The sequence below is a fragment of the Stegastes partitus genome, unplaced genomic scaffold (assembly GCF_000690725.1).
Source record: "Stegastes partitus isolate 25-593 unplaced genomic scaffold, Stegastes_partitus-1.0.2 Scaffold184, whole genome shotgun sequence".
In the NCBI taxonomy this organism is placed as follows: domain Eukaryota; kingdom Metazoa; phylum Chordata; class Actinopteri; family Pomacentridae; genus Stegastes; species Stegastes partitus.
This window is the reverse complement of record NW_007577915.1, coordinates 563,558-590,438: the sequence shown is the minus strand read 5'-3', so window position 1 is coordinate 590,438 and position 26,881 is coordinate 563,558. Positions and strand designations below refer to the sequence as shown.

General features: G+C 42.3%; 1 protein-coding gene across 1 annotated transcript; it reads left to right on the top strand.

Annotated features, from left to right (window-relative positions):
• Positions 1–25,930, top strand: btaf1 (BTAF1 RNA polymerase II, B-TFIID transcription factor-associated). Its single transcript, XM_008280179.1, has 38 exons — positions 1–414; positions 2,033–2,156; positions 2,518–2,632; positions 3,181–3,324; positions 4,060–4,259; positions 6,270–6,403; positions 6,684–6,813; positions 6,961–7,029; positions 7,921–8,010; positions 8,098–8,193; positions 8,970–9,146; positions 9,396–9,536; positions 9,675–9,799; positions 10,159–10,279; positions 10,477–10,581; positions 10,779–10,928; positions 11,943–12,085; positions 12,247–12,421; positions 12,516–12,719; positions 14,602–15,022; positions 15,209–15,393; positions 15,486–15,642; positions 16,069–16,178; positions 16,466–16,667; positions 16,878–17,026; positions 17,132–17,284; positions 17,868–17,989; positions 18,686–18,853; positions 19,026–19,103; positions 19,201–19,330; positions 19,420–19,561; positions 20,319–20,449; positions 20,751–20,873; positions 21,419–21,571; positions 21,861–22,072; positions 22,193–22,352; positions 22,672–22,842; positions 24,710–25,930. Exons 1-38 carry the CDS (start codon positions 401–403, stop codon positions 24,857–24,859), a joined length of 5,574 nt encoding a protein of 1,857 aa, XP_008278401.1. The 5' UTR covers positions 1–400; the 3' UTR covers positions 24,860–25,930.
• Positions 25,931–26,881: the final 951 nt, after the last annotated feature.

Sequence of the window (26,881 nt, the reverse complement as noted above, 5' to 3'; positions counted from 1 at the left end):
CTCCTCATATAAAAACAGTCTTCTGGGTCGCCCTCAACGTGCGACTAAATAACTCTTTAAATCTTATTAGGTTAAAATATTTAGCCGCCAAGAGCTCTGAAGGTTAAATTGAGCTTTACATTGATGGTATTTGTCGATATTTTGCCGGACAAGGTGCCAGTGAGACAACAGGGACAACTTTGAAGACATGAATCGGTTGTGAACTGGCTATCTTCGGCAGACAGAGTTGGGCTGGTCAGACGCACACAGCCCGGGCCTCTGCTAGCTACCGTTAGCTGCTAACTAGCTAATGACTTCGTTTGCTGTTATCTGTCGCGTTGGAAACAGCAGCGGAGGAAAAGTCTCAAATTAGTGACAGCCTGTTGAATGCGGGGCGTGGAAGTTCACACAGTAATTGACCATGGCTGTATCAAGGTAAGAAACGGCTGCACTGACTCGGTTTTATCTGTCCGACTTTTCTTTAACAATTAGCTAGCTAACTTGCTAATCCATGCTAGCTTTTGATTTGGCAGAGAATGGCATGGCGACGGCCGACTAACGTTAGCCGCCGTAACGGTGTGTTGTAACTTAGTTACTTGTCGCCCCCACTGAGTTTTGACTAATGTTCACTGCAGGTACCAAAATGCAAGTGGAAATTAAATAAAGATGTTAGTGTCCCACAGTCTCCTGCTGATGCTCTGCCGTTAAGTACAGGTTAACTACCGTTGTGGTGAACTTGTGTCGGTGAAGCCGGTGTTGTGCCAAAAAGAGATCGTCTGCCATAAACTGATTGCCGTCAAATATTATGTTTCTGCATTATTTATCCTGCTCTACGCCCTATATTACAATCGATCATATTGTTTTCGCGATTGAAATTGCTTTAAATTAAACTCCTTCCAACAAGTCCTTACATTGTGACTGAAATGTTAGTAATACATCAAAATCACCTGCTTTCATTTATGTTTGTATTAAAAGTATTGCCCTTACAATAAGTGAAAATTGATTTATTTTAGCTGTAAAACACTTGCATAAGTCATGTTTAGTTTAGTCTATAATATTTTAGACATACGAACACTTTGAGCCCAAACATTGGATACAGAACTGTAGTATTGCCTGTAAGTATTTTAAATACATGCCCAATCACACAAGAAACTGCAAACGTTTTAAAATCACATATATTCAGTTACAAGGTTTCACAAAGATGCTCTTTTGCTGATGCCACAGACGTACAATTATGTGGGTTTGCACATTTTGACTGTTTGATTTCCGATAAAAGCAGCTATAGATGTCTGCGAAGTTGGCAAAACAGCTTTAACGTGAGGGACGCAATCAGTTTTGGCAGACAGTCACTTTACTGTAGCACACGTGTTTACCAACATTAGATATGCTGAGTAGCTGCTGCATGAGGAGATTCAACTAGTTGTGTTAGTTATTTTATTGTTGTTAGATGGAACAGTGACACTTGTTAATTAAATGCAAATTTAAGCACACATTTTGTGGAATTGCTTGCAACATGTTTGCAACCTGTCCTCATTTTAAAATGTGAACTGAAGAAGCCTTTTGAATGAGAGGTGAAACATCCTCAAGAATCTAAAAGAGAGGAGCAGGCGCTTTTTACTGAAGCACTTAGGATTACCATGACTCGGATTACGGAGAATTTGCACAGATATCGCTTTAAAATGCACAACCGTATGTCTAATAGTGGTTTGATGAGTTCTTAGCTCTTTCCGATTTCACATAGAAGGCTACGTTCATCTATAGAGCAGCTTAAGTATTTGTGGTACCTCGGGTCACGCCTTGCACATCTCTAATCCACTCCTCTTTATTAATAGACTGCTAATGACCTCAGTGAAAGACCAGGATCGTTAGACAGGCCGCCTTTGTTCAAAGCCAGTGACATGGAATTTTGATACGTCTGTTAAGAAGTTGTTGTTCAAGATCCTTACACTGTAGAGCACCAAGTACAAGCAGAGATGTTTTTTGATCAGCGCTGTGCATTGTGCTTGGGCAGTAATGTGGCGTTTGACCTTGTTTTATTTTAACTTGTCTTTAGACTTGATCGTTTGTTTATCCTACTTGACACCGGAACAACACCAGTAACCAGGAAAGCAGCAGCCCAGCAGCTTGGAGAAGTGGTCAAACTCCACCCACATGAACTTAATAACCTCTTATCAAAGGTGTGTATGTTTGATTTATCCTTGTCCTAACAGTCTGTCACAAACCTCCACATGATATTAACTACATCAACTTGGGAACACGTGGATGCTCCTGTGGAATATGAATAAGGTGTAACTGTCTAATGCTTGACAGCAGATCAGTTCATTGTTTCTACTTCTTTCTATATTAGCGTGAATGTAAATGTCACATTGCAACTGGAACAAACCTCCTTAATGTTTTAGCAAAGTGACAAAAAGCAAGGACACATTGTTTTGTGATTGCTGTATTACTTGTCTCTGTCCTCTTCTTTATAGGTCATATAGTTTTAATTCAAGTTTTTCTGTCAAGTAGTCAGTAACATCATTTTCTGTCAATTGCTAGGTCTTGACCTATCTACGGAGTCCCAACTGGGACACTCGTATAGCAGCAGGCCAAGCTGTAGAGGCCATCGTGAAGAATATTCCTGAGTGGAACCCAACTCCTAAGCCTAAAGAAGGTGAGCTTACACTTTCGTTTATTTGAAATATTTAAATTCTCTAAATATGAGTGGTGTTGAACAGGTCCTCACACTCCCAGGTGTGGTATAGTTTGACCATTTTTGTCAAGTATGGTTGCACCAAAACCACTATTTTCATATAACTGTGTAAAAAAAAGACACCCAGCCAATATAGAGGCACTTTATGCTGTTTTTCTTTTTGTCTGACGAACATTAAAATGATGCTACAGTCATGCTGGATATTATCAGAGGCTATAAAAAGAGGGCTTCGTAATATTTCTGCTGCATGGTACTTAAAACATCTGTGAAGGCAAGCATCCCTCTTCTGGGAAGAGCTCAGCTTTTCCTACCCTCACAACAGTGTGGACGTTTTCCATTTTCAGACTCATCCACTGTATAAACTGATTTCAGAATGGCACTGGTTGTTGGTGTGGAAAACATAAGTTTGGTCTACATGAAATGCATTAGTGTCGACATGACCTGAGGTTTGTTATATAGATAAACAGACAAATTTGCATTTATGAGACTCTTTTGTTTATTTCCTGTAGAATCTTGTGAAGACTTGTCTCCAGAGGACTCCTCTTGTAACCGGTTGAGTTTCTACCACTTTGATATTTCCCGCCTGCTCAAACATGGTGCATCTCTGCTGGGATCTGCTGGGGTTGAATTTGAGCTGCAGGATGACAAAACTGGTTTGTAATGCCTTTTTATTTTGTCAGCTGCAGTGACATCCGTAGTGTTACACACTCTCACACACATACACGTGTTTGAACCTGTACCACCTTGTGTTTGGTTGTATCTCACTATGAGCCTATTGGGAGATTTACAGTTTATTTAGTTTTGCTTAGAGGAAAGAGATTATGTCGTGACTTTTGTTTGCCAACAAACGTTTTTGCCATACATTTACTCCCTGTCCCTAAAATTGCTCGAGTTTGTGTTAAGAAATATGGTAATCAACCAAGACTGTCGACTACATCACTGCCAATATCTAAAGTTGATTCTGACGTAAACACAAATCCCACGCAGACAGCAAGGTTACTTAGTCATCAATTTGAATGCAGTTTAAATAGGGAAAGCTGCTCATTCTTATCTTTTGGTGGTGATTTGAATTTGAACTTTCTGTCTGTCCGTAACTCCCTGCATTCTGTTAAACCAGCCATTACTTCCCTTTGATCTGCTTTCGCTTCTCATTCAAGGTCCCCTTTACTGTTGCAGTTTGCTAAATTTAGCAAGTTCTAGGTGACATTCAGAGCTATTTATGAGGCTGTTCTGTGTTATTTGTGGTCCCTGCACTTATCATTTTTTCCACCTACCTGCACTCCACAATTACACTCTGTTGTTCACGTACACATGGGCCCAAGGTATTCTTCCACTATTTTTCATTTTATCCAAAAGTCCCCCCCTGACCTCCTTTGGTTTGCTCTTAGGTGAGATGGATACCAAGGAACGTCTTGCTCGCCAGAGGAAACTTCTTCAGAAGAAGTTGGGCCTGGATATGGGTGCCGCAATTGGTATGGACACAGAGGAGCTGTTCAATGACGAGGACCTGGACTATACCTGCCAACCCAGTGGAGTCAGAGCCCATGGAAGCAAAGCCTCAGCTGGATCCAGCTCGCGCAACCATGTGGTGGGTTTCATTTTAGGCCATTCGCTTTAGATTGGAGTGGGTATCAAAACCTGGTATTAAATGGGCCTCTGGGCTAAATTATTTAAGACAGGAGATCAATAAGCAGCAATGTTTTTGGGTCTGCTGTCGGTATTTGAGAGATTACAAAAATAGATTTCCTATTAATTTTTGCTACATACACATTATCTCGCACATTTTATATCACCGACTCTGTTTCTAATTTGTCTAAGATGCATTTTCACAATTCCCAGTCCACAGAAGTTGTCTCTCTGTGTCTTTGTGCAAGAGGCAGCAACAGTTCTGTGTCAGACGCTGCATACAGGGGACACACACACACACACACACACACACACACCCCCACCCTGCTCTTACTGTCAGTGGTGGTGAGAAGTAAACATCACAAATTGTGGTTACACTTCTCTAGAGTCAATCTTGATAATGTGTGTTGCCACAAGTGCAGCGAGTCTTTTGCATATAGGATCAGAAACGCAACCACTTTGCACACTGTTGCCTAACAATTTCCTGGCTTGTAGTTCAGCTCTCATTGCCCCAGGTACGTTACGGATGGTAGCCGTCTGGAGCACAGTTAACTAGATTACAGGTCGTGGATTAATGATTACCAGTGACCATTAGCCAGCTGATTGTGTCGCATGCATAAATTCAGTGTACAGTTTACATTTTACAGAGTACTCCGAGCAGGGCAGGATTTAATTATTATGGCACTGCAGGAAAACTCTGTCTTGCTTTAGTTTCATCCTCTCTCTAACTGAATGTTGGTGTTGGCAGTGGCTGAAGAAGTACTGTAGCCATTTTCTTAAGTAAAACTGTTACTAAATCACAGCTGCTGAAGAAAAAGTCCTGCATTCAATGTTTTTACCTCAAAAGTGAAGAATACAAGAGGGGAAATAACAAAAAGGCAATGCTGCTTATTTTCTCAAAATGTTTCTTACTTTAAATCTTAACAATAGCGGTCCCTAGCTTTGACTCACCAGACTGGTGAGCATGCACCATGTGTCTTTTGGAATACTAAACTGTTGAGGTAAACTCACAAAACTGCCGCCAAGTGTTCTCAAGTATTTGTTGGCTTAAAAAGTGCTGTGCTAATGTAGTTTACATAATTTATTGTTGCTGCTGTTGCTTAAAGCACTTGAATGTTCCCTTACTGTCAGATTGTGTGTGCACCCCTGTGCTGGGGCTTAAGGTCATATCCTGACCTGTTCAAGTTTAGCCGGATTCGTTGGAGAGGGAAGGCAGGCAATAGCTTGTTTCCCCATGACGGACTCTGTTGCTGTAGGGCTGTGCAGGCCCTAGTTGCAGAAGTAACTCGTAACATCTTATGTTATTGTACAGCTAATGCATTGCACCATGAGAGCCTGTCTGAACAGGATGTCTCCTTATTCAATTAATTTTGATTGTGCCATCTTTTCTGTAACCTGACAGTCTTTTTAGTGACTCAGTTGTTTCTTTGTCTGTTATCAATCAAACCTTGGTCATTTCCAGTTTTGGTTTTGGGTCGTGCAGTCTGATCCTCCAAGCTTTTTTTTCTCATGTAGAGTGCAGCACACATTTTAAGTGTCAGTATAGTCTCTATGGTAATGCAGGGGCTCAGCTGTTTTTTATATTTCTGCCTCAGCAATGTGTGGTGTGTCAAACATGCTACAAATAATAATCTACCAAAAGTTTGTGTGGCATCAGTAGCTGAGATGAAACTGGCAGTATGGGGCTTGATTTACTGACAGTCAGTGCCAGCAGAACGTCAAGCATAGTATAAAACAATAAAAAATAGCATGCGCATGAACAGGCACGGAGAATGTAGTTAGCCTTGAAGAGCTGCTGTTGATTTGGAGTGGGAGGTTAGATACACTTGAAGCACTTGGGAAATTCATGACGTCTGAAGCAGAGAGTGAATGTGTTAAAGTAATTCCCTCTGCTTTGTATTGCAGCCGATGATGAATGTTTGTCTGTGTAATATTTCAGACTGTATAATTAACTCCGCTGTTTTGTCTTCAGCCCATTCAAGCTGCCGAATTGATTGACTCAGAGTTCCGGCCAGGCATGAGCAGTCGTCAGAAGAACAAGGCTAAGAGGATGGCTAAACTTGTGGCAAAGCAAAGATCCAGAGACGTTGATCCTAATGAAAAGAGGTACGGTTATGCATACTGTGCACCTGCAACATACACAGTTTGATTATGTTTGGAGATTTTTATCATCACGTATTAGCTTGTTCTCTTAGAAGACAGACCAAAGTGTAAGTCATTCTGAATTCTAAGTTAATTATACCTATTTACGTATTTGTTTCATCATGTACAGCCACAGATGTATTTATTGCTATCACCACACTTAAAGTTGGTTAAGGATTATATGAAGCCTGACTGGTTCTGATGATAAAGTGACACTACCTTTTTTTTTTTCTTTAACCTTTAGTAACGACAGTTTTGAGGGTGAACCTGAGGAGAAACGAAGAAAAACAACCAACGTAGTTATTGACCAACCGGCAACAGAGCATAAAGTCTTAATCGACAATGTTCCAGATAACTCCAGTCTTTTAGATGAGGTAAGCAATCAGAACCCACTTAGTAAAGCTTTGGTGTGAAATCTTTACAACTGAATTGCTGTAACTGGTATAAATGACACGGTACAATACTTTATGTCTGTGACGTAATGCAATGGCATGACACATAACTCATTGCTTTGTCTTCAGACCCATGAGTGGCCCCTGGAGAGCTTCTGTGAGGAGATTTGCAATGACCTCTTCAATCCATCATGGGAGGTAAAAACCACATATTTTTTCTAGTACACAGTTGAGCATGTGCTCAACTAGGTTGGCTGAATTATAGGCACAATGCAAAAGTTGATCTAAACATAGGATTGCTAAAACCGGAAAATAACATTTCAAGACTGGAACCCTTCGCTTCTGAACTCATTGACAGTAGGGCTGTAGTCCGTAAAGACAAGGTTTGCTCTAATCATCTCTATTCTTCAACCAATTGATCGGTCACAGAGTTATCAAGTTCACCAAAATGGATCACAGGCCACTGAGTCCACTCTACCTGCTAGCCTTATTTGCCCAGTAGGAATAGTAGGAGCATATAAAGCTCCTATTTGCAGCATATTAAATCATTTTAAGCTGGTAATTTTATGCTGAAATGATTAAAAACAGAGTTGGAGCAGACTAGCTTGCACCTGTCCATATTCATATGGTTTCTGAAAATAAAAAAATAGCAGTGATCCCACTACAAGAACTACTGAGGAACATCATGCAGACAGGTTCAATAAACTGCTGTTTGTGACGTTTATGCTCTCTTTTTAGCCATTTGTCTTCACATAATACAGCTACTCCGATAGCCTTTTAGACACAGTGTCAATTAGTTTGGAGCAGTCTCTGAGTAAATGACTGGGAAATGTTAAAGTTAGACCTCGCAGTCTCCTTTAGAACTTGTAGTCTGCTCCTCCTACCGCCAGGGATGCATAGATGATGTGAAAGTCAAACCACTGTTTAATGACAATTTTACATGATACATGATGACCAGATTCATTGTGAATAGTTTTTCTAACAAGACTGTAAAACCTTCATTAAAAAGAATGTGAGTTTGTCCCTTCTTTAAATATGACCACTGTAAAATATGTGTAAACCTAAAAGACCTGTTTTATGTGTTCACAGGTTCGTCACGGTGCAGGTACAGGTCTTAGAGAAATTCTCAAGTCCCATGGTGCTGGGGGTGGGAAGCTGGTGGGAAGCACTGCAGAACAGGTATATGTTAGCCATACCCTCTGGTGTTTTTGTAACATTTCGTTGATGTACATAAATGACACCAAATGTCCTGATGATTTGTTTTAGATGTTGCGACAGCATCAAGAGTGGATAGAAGACGTGGTCATCCGGCTGCTCTGTGTTTTTGCTCTGGACCGCTTTGGAGATTTTGTATCTGATGAGGTAAGGTCTTGCTTTTTATTTTTTATTTTTTGTTGGATAACTGAAAAGAACATCTGATCAGGCTTAAAGTTATTGACATTTTACTATTGAGACATACAGTGTAATAAAGGTGAGCATCAGTTTCTTTAGTTCATGTCATTGTTATCCACTGAGCAAATGTCTAACTGTTGTTGCATGACAAATGTGTGTCACGCTATGATTCTGTTCTGGATAAAGTCATTTTGTTTTTTCCCTTCTCGTCATGCTGGTCACAAAGCAGTGAGATGAAAAATGCCAGTAAGGAAGAAAGGCATTTTAACAAGATAAATTAGCATGGACTTTCAGATTTGCCCTTTTCAGCATGTTTGTTTCTCGCATTTCCTATAAAACATTTGGTGCTGCTGCTTTCCATGTCTGCGAGGTTACAAGTAATCATATCTCAGTATATTGAGTTAATACAACATAACTGTAAATAAAAAAAACTACTGTAAAGGGAAGTTCAGTAGATTAAAAAACATGTTTCCTGGCTGGTTTTAAAACACTGGAAAACCTTCATTTTATTTCAGGGAAATGAATGGCAAGCTAAACAGTGTATTGACTTTGTTGGTTTCAGGACCAGTGATTAAGATTTAAAGAAATGTCTACATCAGTGTTGTGTGCCAATCAAATAGCATCATATCCGACTGGCCTACAGAGTCGGTGCTAATCACATTCTCTGGCAAACCACAAAGTCAAATCATCCAACTCATGCTCTTTTTCTGGGTTGTGTTTATTCTATCTTTCTCTCCCTTCTGTAGGTGGTGGCACCTGTCAGGGAGACGTGTGCTCAGACTCTCGGTGTGGCCCTTCGCCACATGAATGAAACTGGTGTTTCCATGACAGTAGACGTCCTGCTGAAGCTGCTGAAAGAGGACCAATGGGAGGTCCGTCATGGAGGCCTGCTGGGCATAAAGTATGCCCTGGCTGTTCGTCAGGTACCACCTGTTCTGTGTGTGTGTGTGCAAAATGAAATGAGCACAGCAGGATTCTCCAATGTATGTAACATATGGTCATGAATATAGATCATAGGGGTGGGAGGACATGTGCATGGACAGAAATCTTTTTTCTATCTGGAACCATATGTGCTCCTTGTGGAGGAATGTCAATGTAAAGGCCATTTCTTTCTGACGTCACACTTGTACATCTAAGCTGATTTGAGCCGTCTGTTCCTTTTTGTGTCTCAGGACTTGATAGCTGTTTTACTGCCCCGGGTGCTTCCTGCTATCACAGAGGGCTTACAAGACCTAGATGATGATGTCAGGGCTGTGGCAGCTGCAGCACTCATCCCTGTGGTGGAAGGCTTGGTGCAGCTACTGCCCAGCAAGGTGAGAAGCGAAATGTCTTATCAGTGTGTCTTTCCAGTTTTCTGTCAGTGTTTAAGTTTGTCACATGTATGTAGTTATTGTTCATTCTGTCCTTGTTCGAAATGTCTGAATTTAGTTGCAAAATGTGATGTCTCTCAGGTACCCTTCATCGTGGACACCCTATGGGATGCCCTATTGGGCTTGGACGACCTCACAGCTTCCACCAACAGTATTATGACTTTGCTATCCTCGCTGCTAACTTATCCACAGGTTGGACAGTGCAGGTCAGTCTCTGAAGGTCACGCCATAAAAACAGCTATCGCAAAGTTTGTTTTGTTGAATAATTGCTTAGTTATCAGGATACCTGTAATTATTACAGAAGATAAATGCAACTCACTAGCAGTCACTGCACATTAAAATATTAGTCTTAACTTAAAACAACTCACCTTTTTACAAATAACTTAATTTTCATAAAAGCAGACAGAACAGAACACCACAGAACTGCAAACACAAAATACAAGTTGTCGTGCTTTATTTAGTTCTTGGTTTGTTTGTTTGTTTTTTTTAAATTATTGATGTTCTTTTATGGCTCTGACTTTTGAGTGACTTTCTGCTTTTAGTGACACTATGTTTTTCACTCCAGAACGCAGCAGTCACTAACTGTTCTGGTTCCTCGGGTCTGGCCGTTCTTGAGACACACGATATCCTCAGTAAGACGGGCGGCACTGGAAACTCTGTTCACACTTCTGTCTAAAGCTGATCAGGTAAATGTGACCTTTACTCTTTGCCAAAAATACATTTAAAGTATTTTTCTTGATCCACTATTCAACAAAATATCAGAGATGCAGTACATTTCAATGTCTCTATTCATATCGCCGTGAACCTTTTCTAGTTTGCAGCCTGTATGCTGGCTAATGTGTTGTCTCCCTAATAAGACTGTGTTCTGTTTTGGTTGAATTAGAGTTGTGCAGTGTGGATAAATCCCATCCTACAAGATATGCTCCGACACATCTTTCAGTCCTGCATTCTGGAGAGCAACGAGGAGATCCTTGAGCTGATCCAGAAGGTTTGTTGTGCGACCCACACGACTATTTCTGATGAGCAAAATTACAAATACAGATCAAGTTTGATTCTGGAAAACAAGTGGAACAGTGCAGACAATGCAACACTGCCAGTCCCAGTCGCGTATTGTAATTGTTTTTGTATTTGGATAAGTCTTAGGTTAAGGAGTTTTGCTTTGTTAATGTGTCTTCCTGTGTGCAGGTATGGATGGAGTTGTTGTCTCAGGCCCCCCAGCAGTACGTGGTAGCAGCCAGCTGTCCGTGGATGGGTGCCTGGCTCTGTCTCATGATGCAGGCCTCTCACATTCCCATAGACCTGAACATGCTGCTGGAGGTGAAAGCCCGCTCCAAGGTGGTACACTTTATCTATATCCTTATAGAATTAGAATAAAACTTTATTAATCCCTTCGGTACAAGACCTCAGGGAAATTGCTACACCAGAAAACAACACTAACATAAAATCAGCAATAAAACAACAGCATTCAAAATTCAAATCATAATCAAATCAAATCAGCATTCAAATTCAGTGTACAATATACAGATACATGCAACATATTGTACAGTCTGGTGATAGAGCATGATGCACTATCTCACCCAATGTCCTCACTCCTCAACTCTCGCTCCCCTCCTCTCCCCACCTGCTGCTCCTCCCCCTCCCCCCAATCTCAGAGTTGAATATAAGTATAATATAATTATAAGAGTTTTGTTCTTTTATTCTCTGCTGATCTTTCACTGGTTGTGTCCCTAAATACAAAATGATACTTGTGTAAAATAGCTGATAGTGACATGAATACACTTTTGTGTTTATTATTGTGTAAACCTGCTGTTAAGTCAGTTTTAAAAGTCAGTTTAACATTACTCAGGGTGTTTACTCCTCCTGCTAGTTACATGGACAAATCTGTGCAAATAACACAAGTAACGCCACGATGGACAAAATCAAAGCACCTCACTGTGGTTGCTAAGCGACAGACGAGCCGACAAGGTGAAGTTAAGAGAGGAAATCTTACAGCTGTGGTCTGTGTGTTTCAGTCAGAGGAGCTTTAACAATCTGAATGGTCTGGAGGAGGAAATAAAAATGCAAAAGAGAAGCGCGTTACACCCAGCAAGTACCTTAATAGCCGTTTGTCTAATGAAGTGTAACTGAACTGAGGGAGAATGAGAACAGCTTTGCTTTGCCAATACCAATTTGGTTCAGCTTGTATTTGAAGCAGAGACAAATGTTTTAATTTAATGGTTGCAACATGCTGTTTGTTACTTTGTCTCTTTTCAGACATTTATAAACAACATGAAATTTATGTGGAGATGCTTCTTTTTGTTTGTTTTATTACACTAACCATAATTAAATAATGTTGTGTGGATGCAACAGGATAAGGCTGGGACAAAGGCACGTCAAGGGAACAATCAGGTGAAGGAAACGGTTCAGGAGTACATAGCAGGCGCAGAGACGGTTACTGACGACCCAGTGACGAGGGACTACGTTGTGGTTCGTGCTCGACTCATGGCTGCCAAGTAAGTTTTGCTAGTTTAATCAAAAATAAGTTTTCAGTTTCAATCTTTCGGCCAACTTTGTCTCAAGAAATGAAGAAACTTGAGTTGGTGAATAGATTATTTTTGAGATGCTAATAGCTCTGACAGTGTTTCTCTGCTCTCTTTGTAACTCCGTATTCCAGATTGCTGGGGGCTCTGTGTAGGTGTATCTGTGACCCTCAGCTCAATGCTGCATCTCAGGAGATCAGACCAGCTGAGTCTCTGGGTCAACTGTTGCTTTTCCACCTCAACTCCAAGTCTGCCCTGCAGCGTATAGCCGTGTCTTTGGTGCTCTGTGAGTGGGCTGCACTGCAGAAGGTAAAAAATTAGTTTTAGTGTGGAGCAAATATGTTTTATAAGCATACCAGAATCAGGGACTTAATGGCTGAATACATTTCTTTGTTTGTTTCAGGACTGTCAGCTGGTGTCATCTATGGTGCAGCCTCGTCTTCTGGCCATTCTTTCTGAGCAGTTGTATTATGATGAGATTGCCATCCCCTTCACACGCATGCAGAATGAGTGCAAGCAGCTAATTGCGCTGCTGGCTGATGCCAACATAGACCTTCAAGACCGCCTCAATTGTAGTGTTTTCACCATTGATCAAGCCAACGAACTGGTAAATCCATGCACACAAACACACGCTGATACATTTAAACACTAAACCTTTATCAGATTAAGCAACGACTTTTACTGGCCACCATAATCTATAGTTAAATCTTAAATATAATCTAGATTAAGAAGGAGAAGGATATTATGTCTAAATCAAACCATACAGGATTTCTAAACAAGAATATTAACTCACAAACTGTGTCTTGTAAATTATGACTTCTTGTCAATAACTGCCCTTTATACTGATAATGTGAAGAGTCACATTTTACTCTTCGGTTAACTGAACTCTACAAGTGGGAGATGTTGCTATTGTCTGTGGTGTTTAAGTTTTAACAAAACTAAAACAGATGTTATACAGTCATGACTCGATAATCCGACACTAAATGTAAAACCTTCTTTTATGTCGGATAGCAAGGCTGTCGGATTGTCAAGACAGAGGTCGAGATACAAGGAGGGCTTGATGCTCGAAGGGTCATTTGTTGTTAATATTTATTGTTCATAGTTGTTATAATAACTAGTAGGGCTGGTCCAAATAGCACTCACTGGTCTCTGGATATTCAGGCCCAGTTAATGATGAATATCTGAACATTCGGCACAGTCGGAGGAGGTACCTGTCAGAGCGCAACCCTGAGGTGGAAGTGGCCGGAACGCACAGGCAGTACTTTTAGTTTAGGTTAGTTAGTGGTCACAGTTCTGTTTCCACCATTGTTGGCGGCGGTGGCGGGGGGGTGGCAGATACGCTCCACCGTTACCATCCATGTTTACTTCCATAAACACTGAGCGCGCTTGCGGGACACTTTTGGGTCGTATGAAGTTCACACAGCAGATCACATACATGTCGCATTTAATTGGAAATGTGAACGAACTTGCAAATTAATCGGATTTCACAAAAAAGTCCAAATTGAGCATTAAGTCCTGCAGTCTGAACGTAGCCAATCTGTGGGATTGTTCAGTCAGATAATACCCCGTTATCCTTATATGTGACATAAAATGTCATGTTGGAGTTGGAATCCAAGGCTGTTGGTATGTTAAGGCTGTTTTTCATGGGTTCTGTTCGTTTTTCCTAAAAACCTGTCGGACAGTAAGGTTTTCGGATTATCAAGTCATGACTGTATTTTCGTTCACCTACTGTACCACCACCTTACAGGAGCACATTACCACCAAATAATTTTTGTACTGATGAGTGAAATTTGCATACAATTACCGCTAGCGGGAACAAATATTCTTGCACAGACTTATCAGTAACAATATTTCTGTCAGAAAATGAAACAGCAAATTCTGTATGAGTCTTCTACAATGAAGACTCATTGCATCAAGCTGTCTCAGTATTTAGTTAAAATTGTCATCTTTTATGTTTTCCTCTTGCTGTCCAGCTTTGGTAATAGCCTCTCATAGAATGGATGGTCTGGTTCAGTGAGATTATGTGACTCTCTGTAACATTCTGCTATTGTTGAAAACACTTTGGCTTGTTGGCCTTCCTAACCACAGGATGCAGTGGCCGTATTCTCGCAAAACAGAAAGTGACAGGGAGCGTTGTTTTGGTGAAAACATTTGCTCTGCTTTACTGCACTATCCAAAACTTCTGCAACACTTAAAATGTTCAGTGAGGTAGGTTGCTGCTCAGGGGTTTTTGTGTTCGTTTTCGACAGTAAAGCAGATTTTTGAAATGGTATCATGTAGAGAGAGGGTGAGGTGAAAGCCGCGTAGACCGCCCGACCAGTGACAGACTTACAACCACAATCTACATCCTGTGAGTCAGACAGCTTTGGTGATAATGCTACCCAGCTGTTTCTTAGCTTCTGAGGTTAATGCATATCGCACTCGGTAACAGATTACTTCCATCCCAGTCCTTCCAATCAAACACATGATTCCCCCCTCTTGTTTCCTAGGTAACCACCATCTTTACAGAGTCAACAGCAGGTCTAAATGTGAAGTCCAAACAGGGGCAGGTGCTGGACAGTAAACGACAGCAGGCTCAAGCAACGGTGATGGAGACCAGCGCAGAATGGCAGCAGCTGCATCTGCGCGTCCACATGTTCACGGCCTGTGCAGTGATTAACCTGCAAGTGCTTCCTGACAAACTTAACCCCCTGGTCAGGCCTCTGATGGAGGCCATTAAGAGGGAGGAGAATACTCTGATCCAGGGTTATGCTGCTTCTTTTATAGCCAAGCTGCTGCAGCAGTGTGCTGGACGCTTGCCCTGCCCTAACCCCAAGATCATCAAAAACCTCTGTGCCTCAGCCTGCGTGGACTCTGCAGTTACACCCTCATCTGCTTGCCCTGTACCCCCCACACAGGAAAATGCCAAAGGTAAGGCTTGTGTATATATATTGTATGTTTACTCAGCTTGTCCGCTACCGAGGATTTCAAAGTTGGGTTTTCATTTGAAACCATTTGACTGATATACTTCAAGAGTGACTTATGAAAACTACAATCATGAGCCAGCACTGAAGAAAGAACCTGGTTTCATGCTACTCTTATTTCTTGCACGATTAGGGAGTGGTTTGGAGAAAGACGGCATGCACCACATGGTCAACAAAACTCGAGGCATCATCACCCTGTATCGTCACCAAAGGGCTGCATTTGCCATCACCAGTAAGAGGGGTCCAACCCCTAAAGCCCCAAAGACCCCCACCACAGAGCTTCCTCCCGGCAGCACCATCAGCACCGACAACGATGAGGTACAGAGTGCTACCAAAAATACATTTTCCCCACATTTAGTTTATATCACTATCAGGTCGCGTCACCTGTTTTTGATGTGCTTTCCTTTTAGAGCAAGAAGCCATTTCTTATTCAGAGACGAGGGGCAGAATTCTCCCTAACAACTGTTGCTAGGCACTTTGGTGCAGACCTTACCAGGACTCTGCCATACCTCTGGGAGAACACAGTGGGACCGCTGAGGACAGTGGCGACAGAAAACCGGTGCATTGGTATGAATTTAATCTTCAGTATTTTTTAGCCAGAATTAATTTTTCTACGATATAGCAGCCACTTTCTACACATTATAGGATGTTGTGTATAAACACTTTACCAGCAATGATCTCCTTTTAGACTTTGACTCACTTACGTCAAACTGTATCATATCAGATTCAAGTCCAGCTTGAATTTGTAGGTGCCTTCAGCTCATTCACTAATCACTGTAACTTGCTTTTAGCTTCTCGATTGCATGAAAGTCTCAAATAACTTTGATCAGTTAGAGAAAAAGTTGCTTTTTTTTTTTAAATATACATTAATTCACTCCACATTATTTCACCGAGCTATTCTGCTCAGTGTTATCCATGATTCCACATTTCAGGTCAGGATGTTCCGTATGTAGTCGGTGCTTTGAGTCACTGTGTGTCTGTTGTGTGTTCTAGATAGGCAGGTCCAGCTGGAAAGGGGAGACACTGCAGCTCAGGAATTGGTCAACTCTCTGCAAGTGCTGGAAGTCATGGCTGGAGCCATGGCTGCTGAACTCAAACCTTTGGTGAGTCTGCCGCTGCACCAGGACTGCTTCACTGCACTGTTATAATACCATGTACTAAATTATCATGAATTTAAAATGTAATAGTGCCATATGAAGACCTAACAGTTAGAACATCTGCGGGTCAAGGAGCAACAACAGTGTTTGTGTCAGCAGTTAATTTCCCGGTGTAATGGAGTCAGCATTCAGTGTAGCAGCAGGGATTCCCGCATGATGTTCATAAAGGCAACTGACAATGACTGTTAGAATGCACGCTTATTTTTTTTCATTTTATTTATTTTTTTGTATAGCTACTGGAGCACCTACCCCATCTGTTCACATGCCTGCAACACCCATACACAGCAGTGCGCCACATGGCAGCACGCTGTGTGGGTGTGCTCAGTAAGATAGCCACACTGGAGACCATGAACAATTTCCTTGAGTGTGTACTGCCCTGGTTAGCTGCTATTGATGACTGCACCAAACAGGAAGGTGCCATCGAGGCTTTAGCCTGTATCCTTCAGTGACTCTTCAGGTTTTTTTTTATATTATTTTATTTATTTTTTGCCCAACTCAATCTATATTAATTTTACAACAGATATGTAGTTAACTGTCTCTAATTGTGGATTGTTAAGTGTGAGGATTTTGGGATTAAAAGCATCAACCCCTGTGGTTGTGGCTCTACTTCCTGTACAGTACTGTCCTTGACCAACGTCTGTGCAGGTGTCATGGAGCAGCTAGATGTGGACATTGTACCCTACATCGTGCTGCTGGTAGTACCCGTGCTGGGACGTATGAGCGACCCCAGCGATAGCATTCGCTTCATGGCCACACAGTGCTTTGCTACGCTCATCCGCCTGCTGCCACTAGAGGTATACGCACACAGACAGCAGGCTGAAATACAGTTTTTAAAGAGTGATTTAATATTTTTATGTCGCATTTTGATTGTTGAGGTCATATTTTTTATGCTCTACCAGGCAGGTATACCAGACCCTCCAGACATGTCGGCTGACCTGATCCGCCAGAAAGCCAGAGAGCGCCACTTCCTGGAGCAGCTGCTGGATGGCAGAAAGTTGGAGAACTATAAGATCCCCGTCCCCATTAAAGCTGAGCTCAGGAAGTACCAACAGGTGTGTGTTGGCTCTAAGCAACAGATGAAGAATGCCCATCCCGTGGACATTTTCACACATTTAAACAACTTCTGGAACACTTCAGTGCCTCAGCTCCAATGTGATTATACTTCTGCCAGATTCAGGAAAGAGGTTTTGCTTTAAATGCTGCAGGCTGGCAAAGCAGACCACAGAGATGCTGACAACAAATGATTTTCTTGACAGTACGTTTAAAAATGTAAGTTAGGATAAATGCGCTGGTTCCTCTTAAAAAATGTTGCTTGCTGGCAGCTCTGCCGAGACCAACCATCCATCTCCTTTGATAAAACTGTGCAATCATCCTGTTTTAAATGCTGCTACAAATGCTGGATTTTTTAGTCAATGCATTGCTGCCTGGTCTCCTGCCTCGCTATCATTACCGACAAAGGAGCCTTGAAAGGTTTCATCCAAGGGGTTGTTTTCCTGACTGTGTCTATCAAAATGTCTGGATATATTTCTTTTTCATTAAAACTCCTAATGCTGTACTGAACAACTGCACGATTACCACATGAAACCACGACATCCTCAGAATGTTGTTGATGTGTAACTCTGTCTCATCCTGCAGGATGGAGTAAACTGGCTGTCGTTCCTCAACAAATACAAGCTGCACGGGATCCTGTGTGATGACATGGGCCTCGGCAAGACACTGCAGTCCATCTGCATTCTGGCAGGCGATCACTACCTCAGGTACGGAGTCCAAGCGGGACTATCACTGTTACTGTGCTTGACTTTCAGCTCAACAGTGACTCATCCCCATCTGTCGCTTGACATATACAAGATATATTGGTCCATTCAGAAGCAATATCACTCATGGGGTTGTGCTCTTCAGAACAACGTCACATCTGAAAGGCATGAAAAAAACTTTGAGTAAATATGAGTACAGATATAATAAGTTAAGCAGAACTGATTTTTAAATGCTGCTGTATGCAATCAATGTTAGATGTTGTTGTGTTTCTATTAGTATTATTATTACTACTATGACTACTAAATGACAGAAAGGACTGAGGTACTTTGTCATTATAGAAAGTATTAAATATAATAATAAAGTTTTATTCTAATTCTATTCTAATTCTAATTCTAATGGGGGCTTGCTTTATTTCCTTTTTCTTAAGTTGATATAAGAAGTTAGCAATGAAGAACATGTACAGAACATACACAAAACCAAAGTGAATGTCCTCCAAAAAGTCACGTTTATTGGATGAAATGAGAGTGTGGGAAAGTCCAACATGACTGTAGCAGCGTGGGACAGTTTCAGCTTCATCCCTGGTTTCTCCATGTTTGATGCACTTGTTAGATTTCTTGATCTGTGTTCTTTAAAAGTCTTCTTATCTCACATGTTCTGTGCAAGAAAACGTGACTCAGCCAGCTGTATGTGTTAATTAGGGCACAGGAATATGCCAAGACTAAGGCTGCAGACTGCAGCCCTCTGCCCTCACTGGTGGTGTGTCCTCCCACACTGACTGGCCACTGGGTGGACGAAGTAGGCAAGTTCTGCACCAAAGAGTACCTCAACCCTCTGCACTACACTGGGCCTCCTACAGAACGGATGCGGTGAGGATTAGTCAGAGTTTATTACAGGAGAATGATTCATGTCCTTGTTTTTAAAGTTTCTTTCAAAGTGGAATAAGTGAAGAACATTTTTTTTGTGTGTGTGGAAGTAATTTAAAAAGTCTGCATCCTCTTAGGAGAGTTGTGGAAGCTAACTGAACATTTTCTTTTTCAGGTTACAACACCAAGTCAAGAAACACAATCTTGTAGTAGCCTCTTACGATGTTGTACGAAACGACATCGACTTTTTTAGGTGAGTAATGTTCTGAATATGTCGGGGTTTTTTGTGTGATGGAGGTAGATTCTGCTTTTTAATAACAGTTATTTTTTTTTCCTTCAACAATTTTCAGGAATATAAAATTTAATTACTGTATCCTCGATGAGGGTCATGTCATCAAAAATGGGAAAACCAAACTTTCCAAAGCCATTAAACAGTTGGCTGCCAACTTCCGAGTCATCTTGTCAGGAACGCCCATTCAGGTGAGGCACCACCGTCGATCTCAGCAGGAAGTGATCGCTGAGACTTACCTTCTTTCCTCGTATTGACCATTTCTCCACTCTGTCTTCAGAACAATGTCCTGGAGCTGTGGTCGTTGTTCGACTTCCTTATGCCGGGCTTCCTTGGAACAGAACGGCAGTTTGCTGCTCGCTACGGTAAACCGATCCTGGCCAGTCGAGATGCCAAAAGCTCCTCGCGGGAGCAGGAGGCCGGTATGTCAGTTCCCTTCTGTCTTTAAAAGTACTGCAGTTCTCAGAACTTATCTGAATATTGCATTTTCTGGTATTCCATTTCATTTTGCTTGTTGCTTAACCTTCAGAGCTCGACAGATGCACTTTGCATCCAATTACACATCCACTCTTCTCAGTTAAATTGATCTCCAGGTAGTTATTGGAGAGAAGTGTATCGCATAATCAATAGAATAGCACGAGCTGACCTTTCCAACACTGACAGTAGTTTGTCTGTGCAAGAGAGACTTAGTGAAGAAAATATATTTTTGAATTTCCATCAAATTTAATCATAACTACTGCCTACATACAACTGTACGTCAATCTCTTTGTCCATTTGTTCTTTTAAAACTAATCCTGATAATATCTATGCAATGACTGTATTGTATAGATTACCATCATGGTTCTGTTGCTGCCAGATTCTAGATTTTTCTTGTCTAGAAGTTTACGAAAAAATATTTATACTGCTGGCATTTTATAGTAGATACTTGTAGTAGTAAACATAGTTTTCCTTGAGTCAAGGCTGGTATAAACATCTGCAAATAATATTTCATCAGATGATGGAAAGTCTGGACAGGGTTGACTAAAAAACAAGCTGCAGCCTCAGAGTTTTAGTAAAGCCAAGCTGCAGTATGTGTGACCAAGGGAAGACCAGGGAGTGAAATTAGCCTGAAAATAGCTCAGCGCTTATAGGGTTACGTGTAGGACATGAGCTGTGGTTAATATTGGTTCCTCCTTGTAGGCGTCCTAGCGATGGAGGCCCTGCATCGACAAGTGCTGCCCTTCCTTCTGAGGAGGATGAAAGAGGATGTCCTTCAGGACCTTCCTCCTAAAATCATTCAGGACTATTACTGCAACCTGAGCCCTCTACAGGTATGTGTGGCCCCTAATGAATATCCACTGAGCAATTCTCTTTCTGTCACAGTTAATGCTGAAAGGATGGGAGGAATTTACTTCTTGTCTCGGTGCTTCAGCTTTTCATATGTAACACTGGTCATGATTGTAGTCATCATGTACATTAAACTTGTGCTGCTGCCTTCTTCTGTAAGTAGGATGTCTGCTGTCAAAGTTCCAGGTATGCAGCGATTTTAAAAATGTTTCTCCACAGGTATAGAGACTTGTTATGGGCACGTTGTTCGTGTAATAACCTGCCATGTTTTCTTGTTACCTGCAGGTTCAGCTGTATGAAGACTTTGCAAAGTCTAGAGCCAAGGCCAGTGTGGAGGACAGCATCTCTGTGGCCTCTACAGAGGAAGAGGAAAAGCCCAAGCTGAAAGCAACAGGCCATGTCTTCCAGGTACAGGCATCAGATGTAAACCTGCTCTAGTTTGAGGTACCCTATAGAGCAGGGGTGTCCAATCCTGGTCCTCGAGCACCACAGTCCTGCATGTTTTAGATGTTTCCCTCTTCCAACACACCTGATTCAAATGATCAGGATTGTTATCGGGCTTCTGCAGAGCTTGATGATGAGCTGATCATTTGAATCAGGTGTGTTGGAAGAAGGAAACATCTAAAACATGCAGGATTGTGGCTCTCGAGGACCAGGATTGGAGACCCCTGCTGTAGAGCCTCGTGTAAACAGAGTTTCTGTTTGCATTCAGCGTTTCGCACTCAAACCCACGCTGTATGTCCTTTAGGTGTAACAGATGTGCTGTTACCCACTCATAAAAACTAGATGTCACAAACCCCACCGGTTACCTTTAAGTGATTATGTTGTTGTTTTCTTTGAAATGTCAAACATTTCTTTAAATTAATTTCCATTTTGGCTGAAAGTTTATGTGTCTGTTGATTTGGAGTCATTACTTGTTGGTACTCATTGTTAATCCATCTACGTTCTTTCAGGCGCTGCAGTACCTGCGGAAACTGTGTAACCACCCGAGCTTGGTCCTGACCCCGCAGCATCCAGAATACAAACGCATCACAGAGCAGCTGGCAGGTCAAAACTCGAGTCTGCGGGACATTCAGCATGCACCCAAACTCTCCGCTCTCAAGCAGGTAATGTTCTGGGAAGTCGGCCGTTAAATCAGCTTCGTCATGTCATTCATGCTTTTATAAACCACGTCTAAAGAAACGTCCATCCTGAGTGTTTATGGATTTTGTGCAGTGCAGAGTTTCATTCAGTTGGTATGATTTGTCTAGGATGGAGATGAGCAGGAAGCAGAGATGTTATGTTTTGAATGACAGCGTCAGAGCACGTCTTTGGCCATTTGATTTGCTGTGTCTGATATCAGGTGTTTCCTCAGCCTTTTACAAAACTAACCTGCTTCATGTTTCTGCTCTCCAGCTGCTGCTGGACTGTGGTCTTGGTGGTGGTGGAGGATCAGAGGGGGGCACCGAGGCGGTGGTGGCCCAGCATCGTGTGCTCATTTTCTGTCAGCTGAAAAGTATGCTGGATATCGTTGAGCACGACCTGCTGAAACCCAAACTGCCCACTGTCACCTACCTGAGGCTGGACGGCAGCGTGCAGGCTGGCCTGCGCCACTCCATTGTTTCCAGGTCCTTGTTTGATCTATGCAGTCACTGTTTGGTTCAAAACTCTTCTTACTGCTGCCTGTTAAGTGAATGTGAGTTAAAATCCAATTCTTCCTCCTGGCTCTCTCCTCTGTGTGTGCTCAGGTTTAACAATGATCCATCCATTGATGTGCTGCTGCTGACCACCCATGTGGGTGGTCTGGGGCTGAACCTGACCGGTGCAGATACTGTGGTGTTTGTGGAGCATGACTGGAACCCCATGAGGGACCTGCAGGCTATGGATCGTGCCCATAGAATAGGACAGGTACTGTTGCTGGATACACCTACAGACAGCAGAATGCAGGACACGCTCAGCTACAAACAGCGTTTAATGGACACTTAGACTATGTCACAGGCTCAATGTTCTTGTAATAGTCATCATTTGCTTTGATTAATTTTGAATCTAACGTCCTCCTGCAGTAGGAGGCAACTCGTTCAAGTGTTTCCCTGATAAATTATTAGAATAGCCTGAGACCAGTATTGGATTGTGTGACTCTGCTGCTCCTGCCTGAAACTAGTGATGCAAAATGACCCAAGTGAAATTAAATCCAACATGTTCTTTTTTTCTTGTATCATTTGTGCAGAAACGAGTGGTGAACGTGTACAGACTGATCACACGAGGCACGCTGGAGGAGAAGATCATGGGACTGCAGAAATTCAAGATGAGCATCGCCAACACGGTGATCAGCCAAGACAACACCAGCCTGCAGAGCATGGGCACCGACCAGCTCCTCAACCTCTTCACTCTGGACAAGGTGAGACTCAGAGTGTTTGTCTGCCTGGACGGAGCAGGACAACAATCAATAACATCTCCCACACAGAAATCTAACAAGCGCTTTAATATGTCACATGTTTTTGTCCTGATGTGACTCATGTAGATGTACATGATGGGTTTCCTACGTGTGAATTATCAGCAGCTTTCTGTGCTTAAAAGGCACTTGTCAGACGGGTTGCAACTCCGGGGTGTTAACTCAAAAGTGATTTGAAATCCTAATTTGGTCGTTTGTATTACCATGAAAGTATAGACATAAAATATCTACATTTTAAAGTATAACACTGCACAGTCACTATAAATATAATGTTAAAGCCGCTCACAGTGAGTGTACATGCTGCTAAGTAGATTTATCAGAAGATCATTTAGTTTAATCTGCAGAAGTGTCTTTTCATGTGGCAAAGCAAATGTATTTATGTAGCACCAAGGCAGTTCAAAGTGCTTTACAATGGCAAAGAAATGAATCACAACATTAAAAGCATACCTTAAAATCATCCAAATAAAACAGAATTTAAGCAATAAAATTAACAGGAAATTTTCTGATAATAAAAATAATGAAAATAAAACTCAGATAAAAGAGAAAGAAATAAAATCACTTTAGAAGTTACAGTGTAGTGTTCAGAGTGACAGCGCAGTGCTGGTATGAAGACAGTCATTAATCAAAGGCAACCGCAAATAAATACGTCTTTATCCTTCATTTAAAGGAGCTGAGAGCTGAGAAACTAGACAGTAGTCAATAGTTAACTGTTTCAGCAGCAAACTGTACTCTCTGGAATTATCGCAGATATCAACAATGTCATTTAGATGAGTAGTCGTCGCAGTAGGAAGGAAGAACCAATCAGAGAGGAGTTTGGCCTCATGGTGTTCTGACGTGGCAGCCAGACAGCTCGTCATGTGCAGTTAACATGTTTGTAAAGGAAGCCCCGTCCTCCTCCTCATCATAGCTCATGAATACAGACGTCAGCAGCATCATTTCATCCAGTCAGAGTTCTAATTCAAGATATCTGTGATTACATTTTGATGAGGCAGAATTCCAATATGAGGTATCGATTCAATTAGACACCATTCCAGTGTGTCTACATCAGTCTGACGATTACAAACTCAATTTAAGACGCCTACATTTGAGGGGAATGACTGAGTTTAACTGTAGAACTGCAGGTTAAATTAACTGCAGCAACACTCGTCATAGTTCAGCTGCAGGTGTCGGTTCATTGTGGATCTCTGATGAGAAACTCCAGACGCATGACTGATACAAGTAACATCATTTATCATTTGAAGAGCAAAGATGTGGATAAGAAGAATGACACTGTGGATGTTTCAAATGTTCTTTCTAACTAAGAAGAAAACAACACACATCCAGTCTGGCTGTTAGAAGCCATAGTAGGCAGACACGTGGTGTCAACATGCAGCGTCTGGAGACGTCTGTATATCCTGTCTGGAACCAGACAAACATGTTAATGCAGGTGTAAATGCTCACTAAATGCATTGTGACCACAATGTGATACGGCTGTCTGGACTGCATCAGCTGCCTGTAAATGGAGTCTGTACAGCAGGACGGCGCTGATAAGAAAAATCCATCCGTGTTAAAAGGGCCCATTTTCCTCCTGCTGCTCGCAAATCTTCACTCGCAAAAAGTGATTTAGAAATCCATGAGGTCTGTGCGTGACATTGAACTGAGGACAAAGATGAACCCCAGAAGTGTTGGTGCTGGTTTTTGTTTTTTTTCTCACCAGACAGAAACAGCCGTCAGAAGCCTGTCAGCTCACATTCCTGTGTCTAGTCAGGACCCACAGTAGCTGTGGAACATGCATGTCTGGCTCAGCTTCTGTTTGTGTGTGAATGTGTTTCAGGACGATAAGGGCGACAAAAGCGAGCAGTCACCGTCAACCTCAGGGAAGGCCTCCATGAAGTCGGTGCTGGACGGCCTGGGAGAGCTGTGGGACCAGCAGCAGTACGACACCGAGTACAACCTGGATAACTTCATGCACTCCCTGCAGTAGCACTGTCCAACCCCACCCCGCCTCCGTCGCTCATCTCACCTGCTGGCCAAGCAGGACCTGGTCAGAGCCTGAACACACCCCCCAACTGCTGCCCCCTGTCACCTCCATCAAGATATCTGTCAGGACTCACCGGCGGCCGTCAGTTACAGAACGTGTCCCGCAGTAAAAACCAAAACACAGCCAAGACAAGAGAGCAGTTTTTATTGCTCGAAAATTGATTTCTTCTAAACAATTTTTCCTCTAGTATTCATGGTCAAACATCCCCTCGTTCCTTGTCCAGAGCAAACCTCCCAGGCCTTCACCGTGTCAATAAAGCGCCTCCGACAAACATCTCCAATGTTGGTTTACGTACAGGAGTGAACGGCGGCGTCACCACTGTGATGCCGCTTTGCTCTCTCAAGCACACCATGTATCATAATTACAGTTATCCTTCATAATTACAGCAGCAGGTGCTACTTTTCCAGCCCGCTACCCTCCTCCCACATTGCATTGCCAGAGTATACAGTGTTAACTGCTTCAGACGCCATCACACAGCTGCACCTCCCTCACACTCGTCCCACCACCACCACCACCACCACTCCTCGTCACAAAGTCTTAAAAACATCACTGCACCCGGCCACACCTGTCGGCGCCTCTCTGGCCGACGGATGCCAACGTGTTTTTGTACAACAAAGGGAAACTGGGTGAGAGTAAGAAGAAGCCGCAGGATGTCGTCGCTCTGTTCCGGCTTTTTATAGCCCGCTGGTGACTGCTGAGCTCAGGAGTCGTCTGCGCTGCGACGCTCCACCTCTCCGCCCAGGGAGAGTCCGTTCACACGATCCGTGGCCGGAGAGACGGCATCCTCTGTCGCGTCCAGCTCTTCCACATGTGGTGTAGAAGCGACCAGGGAAAGCACTGCACTTGAAGCAGCATTACAGAGACTGAATCAGGGGCCAAGCTTAGACCGGCACCTGAACACTTTGCCACAAGTATTTTAAAAGAATAATAGACTTGTACATATTTCTGTAATTGCTGCTTTTTTGTTTATGATCGTGGAATTGTAATAAATTCGACAAACATTTGAAGTACAAATCTCTCTTATTGTCTTTTGAACCGCGGCGGCCAGTAGATGGCGTGGTTGTACGCTTGAGGAGAACGTCTGCATGTGAGCGAATGTAAAACACGAGCGTTCACGTTTAGGGAACTGTTACTGCTTCATCACAGCTGCTGCAGAGGAAACATAGAAGAAGATGCAGACGGATGAAGCTGTTGGTGTTCAGAGTACTTTAGGGAGTCGTCCGTTACAGATCATCCCTAAACAAAGCTGCTAAATAGACCATGTGGTGAGTCTGGTTCATCTACTGATCCCTGAGTGCTCAAAAACTGGAAAAGTACGGAAGCCAACAACGGCCATAATTACATTTTCTAAGGACAGGTTTGCTTTGATTGTTCTATTTGAAGTACCTTGAACTTTTGAATATTTGAAGCATTTTTGTGACAATGTTCTTGCAGATAAATCTTCAAGAGGGTTTTTTAAAACTTCACAAATTCAGAATAAAGCAATTCAGGAAAATTCTTAACATTACAGCAAGTGGCCAAGAGGAGAATGCGAGTTAGTACCGGTCAGAGATGGGAAAAAGGATGCCATGCAAAGGACCACAAGGTTTCACAGCGTCATACAACTACGTTTAATAAGATTTGCTTATTAGTACAGAAAAAGGAAAACTGAAGGTTTGGAACTACAAACTCTGAAGCAGTAGTAAGCATTTAGCAGCATTGAGCTCCATGTTTTCAAATCACAGTTATACTGCAAAAAAGTCGAGACAACCAAAGGCCCAAGTCGACAATCTGAAAAGCCTCACCGAGATAGAACCAGTGTTCAAGTCAGGAAAGTAAAAACCTAGAAAACAAAAGCACAGTAAGAAAACAGAAGTACATTTCAGAAGTAGTGGGATGTTCGTGAAAAAAAACAAAACAAAGCACATTACCAGTCTTTTTTTTTTTTCATCTATTTTGAGATCACAACATGACGAGACCTACAGT